Raw genomic sequence first — 2,527 nt, forward strand, 5'->3', positions numbered from 1 at the left:
TTAAAAAATTTTACAAATATAATAGTAGAAAGGAAACAAGAGCAAAATCCAAAATATATTGCATAAAATGAATGTAAATATACAAATATAAATGCATGTACTTCTTTCATATTATCCTTTTTTTACTTATTTTTATTAATATTTCTTATTTTTAAAATGTTTTGTATATTACACTGCAAATTAAAAAATAAAATAATGCATGCATAAATTTTTACTTTTAATTTTTTTTTCTATAACTAAAATTTATTTCATTATAATTTAACATTATAGTAATTATAATGAAATAAAAATATATAATTCATTATAATTAGTATAAAATAAAAGATGTCATTAATTATCATTAAAATTTAAGTGTTATGACATAAAGGTCTACATATACAATTGTTATTCCCAATTTTATAATTTAAATTATAACAAAATTATTTTTATATTTTTTTTTTTTTTATTATTATTGTCAGAATCAAATCATACAATTGTAGAATTAAACACCAACGTATTATTATACAATAATAGGTATTTTTAATTGTGCAAATATTATTATTAATTTTTTTTTATTTTATCCTCTCCTTCTTTTTTTTTTTTGAAGATAAATGCGTAATTTGTATTTTTGGAGTTTTCTGTTTGAAAAAAACGAGAGGAAATGCTCAATTACTAATCTTAGATACAGTGTATATATGTAACATTTTATTAATTGATTATATTTTAATAATATTTGTACATAACATATTTACAAAATTTTATAATAAAAATTAAAGCAAAATATCTTTATAGAAACTTTTTTTCTTGAATTTTTTAATATATATTATTTTTACTTTTTATATTTTAATTATTTTATTTTTTAATAAATTAGGAATATTAATTATATCTAAAAATATATAAAAACTTATATAAAAATAAAAAAGTAACTATAAAAACTTATTTCTTATTAAAAACATATTTCACTTCTTAAATAAAAGATAATAAACATGAGAGATTATATTAATTCAAATTTTATTTTAAATTCGAGATGCAATTCTCATACAGAGGAAAATTTTGTTATTGAAGATATTTCAACTTTAAAAAAATATCATAAAAGAGGGAAAATAAACAAGTTATTTTTTTTTATAAAAATTTCTTTATTTACTCTACTAATTTGGATATTACTTTATTGTGAAAATGTAGATGATAATAAAACTTTTAAATTTTTTTTTTTATTTTTTATTGTTTTTTTTAAATTAAAATTTTTATTTTAAATATTTATCGTTTTATTTTTATTTTAGTACAATTACAGATCATGGAATGATAAATACAACCTAAAAAACAAATTAGATTTAGGATCTAAAAGATCTTTAGCAGAAGGTAAGGAAGTAATAGAACCAACAAAGGAAGAATTAAAAGTAAGTTCATCGAATATACAAACAAATTTAGAAGAAAATAATACAAAAGTTGAAAAATTGGAATTAAAAGAGGAAGAAAAGGATAAAAAGGAAATAATAAAAATAGAAAATGATAATGTAGTAGAGAAAAAGAGAGAAAGCAATAAAAAAGTAAATAGTTTGAATCTAATGCAAAAGTACAAAAGTTTTTTGAGAATATTTAACATAGTTTCTATTGTTGCATTACCAATTTTGTCAATGACACTATCTATTATAGCACTTTCTTCTAGTGAGAAGGATAATAAATATGTTAACGGGTCCAATATAGTAACTTCTTTATATCTTGTATTAAATTCAATCCTTTTGTTGGATTTAAAATCAAATAGCAATAATATGTAAAAGCAAATTATGAATAATTTTTTTAAAAAAAATAGTCCTCTAAAAGAAAATTTCAGGATATAGAAGTTAACAATATCTTAAATATTATTATGACTTCTAACATAATGTTATAAATAGGTAAGTTTAATTTATTCATTGGATTATATGTAAAAATTAGATTTTTTGCAAGTAAAGATACATTATTTATTGATTCTTCAAAATTTCCTCTTTTAGTTTGTCCGTTATAGTAAACTTTTAATATATGATGAATTACCTTTTGATATATATAATGTGTTATTTTTTTATTAATTAAATTAATATTGTAAAATAATTAGAAGAAATATGCTTCTTTAAAAAATTCATATTTAAGTTCTAGAAAAACTTTCTAATATGAAATATATTGTAATATATTTTAACATAAATTAAATGATACATAATTCACATATAACCTATATCTTATAGATAATTATATAGATACTTTAATTCCCATTGTGAAATTATAATAGATATAGCTATGTCTAATTGGTGAATTAATTTGTGATTCTATGATGAAAATAATACAAGCATTTTCATACTCTAGCCTTAAATCACATTTTAATTTTTAATTTTGAAGTTTTAATTTTTATTCCGAATTGAATATGAAAATATGTTAATAATTTCTTAGTGAATTTATATGGATGATTTTTTTTTTTTTTTTTGTATAATATTTATTAATTAATATATTGCATAATAGAAATTTATTACAAATATAATAGGTAATTCAATTCCATAAACATTTAAAAAAATAGTTTTTT

The 2,527-nt window shown here is 17.5% G+C and overlaps 1 protein-coding gene across 1 annotated transcript; it reads left to right on the top strand.

Moving 5' to 3' along the window:
- Positions 1 to 965: 965 nt before the first annotated feature.
- Positions 966 to 1,754, top strand: PGAL8A_00065900 (Plasmodium exported protein, unknown function; the record flags this gene model as incomplete). Its single annotated transcript, XM_028669976.1, has 2 exons — positions 966 to 1,157; positions 1,260 to 1,754. 2 exons carry the CDS (start codon positions 966 to 968, stop codon positions 1,752 to 1,754), a joined length of 687 nt encoding a protein of 228 aa, XP_028525777.1.
- Positions 1,755 to 2,527: the final 773 nt, after the last annotated feature.

Source organism: Plasmodium gallinaceum (genome assembly GCF_900005855.1).
Source record: "Plasmodium gallinaceum strain 8A genome assembly, contig: PGAL8A_v1_52, whole genome shotgun sequence".
Lineage (NCBI taxonomy): Eukaryota > Apicomplexa > Aconoidasida > Haemosporida > Plasmodiidae > Plasmodium > Plasmodium gallinaceum.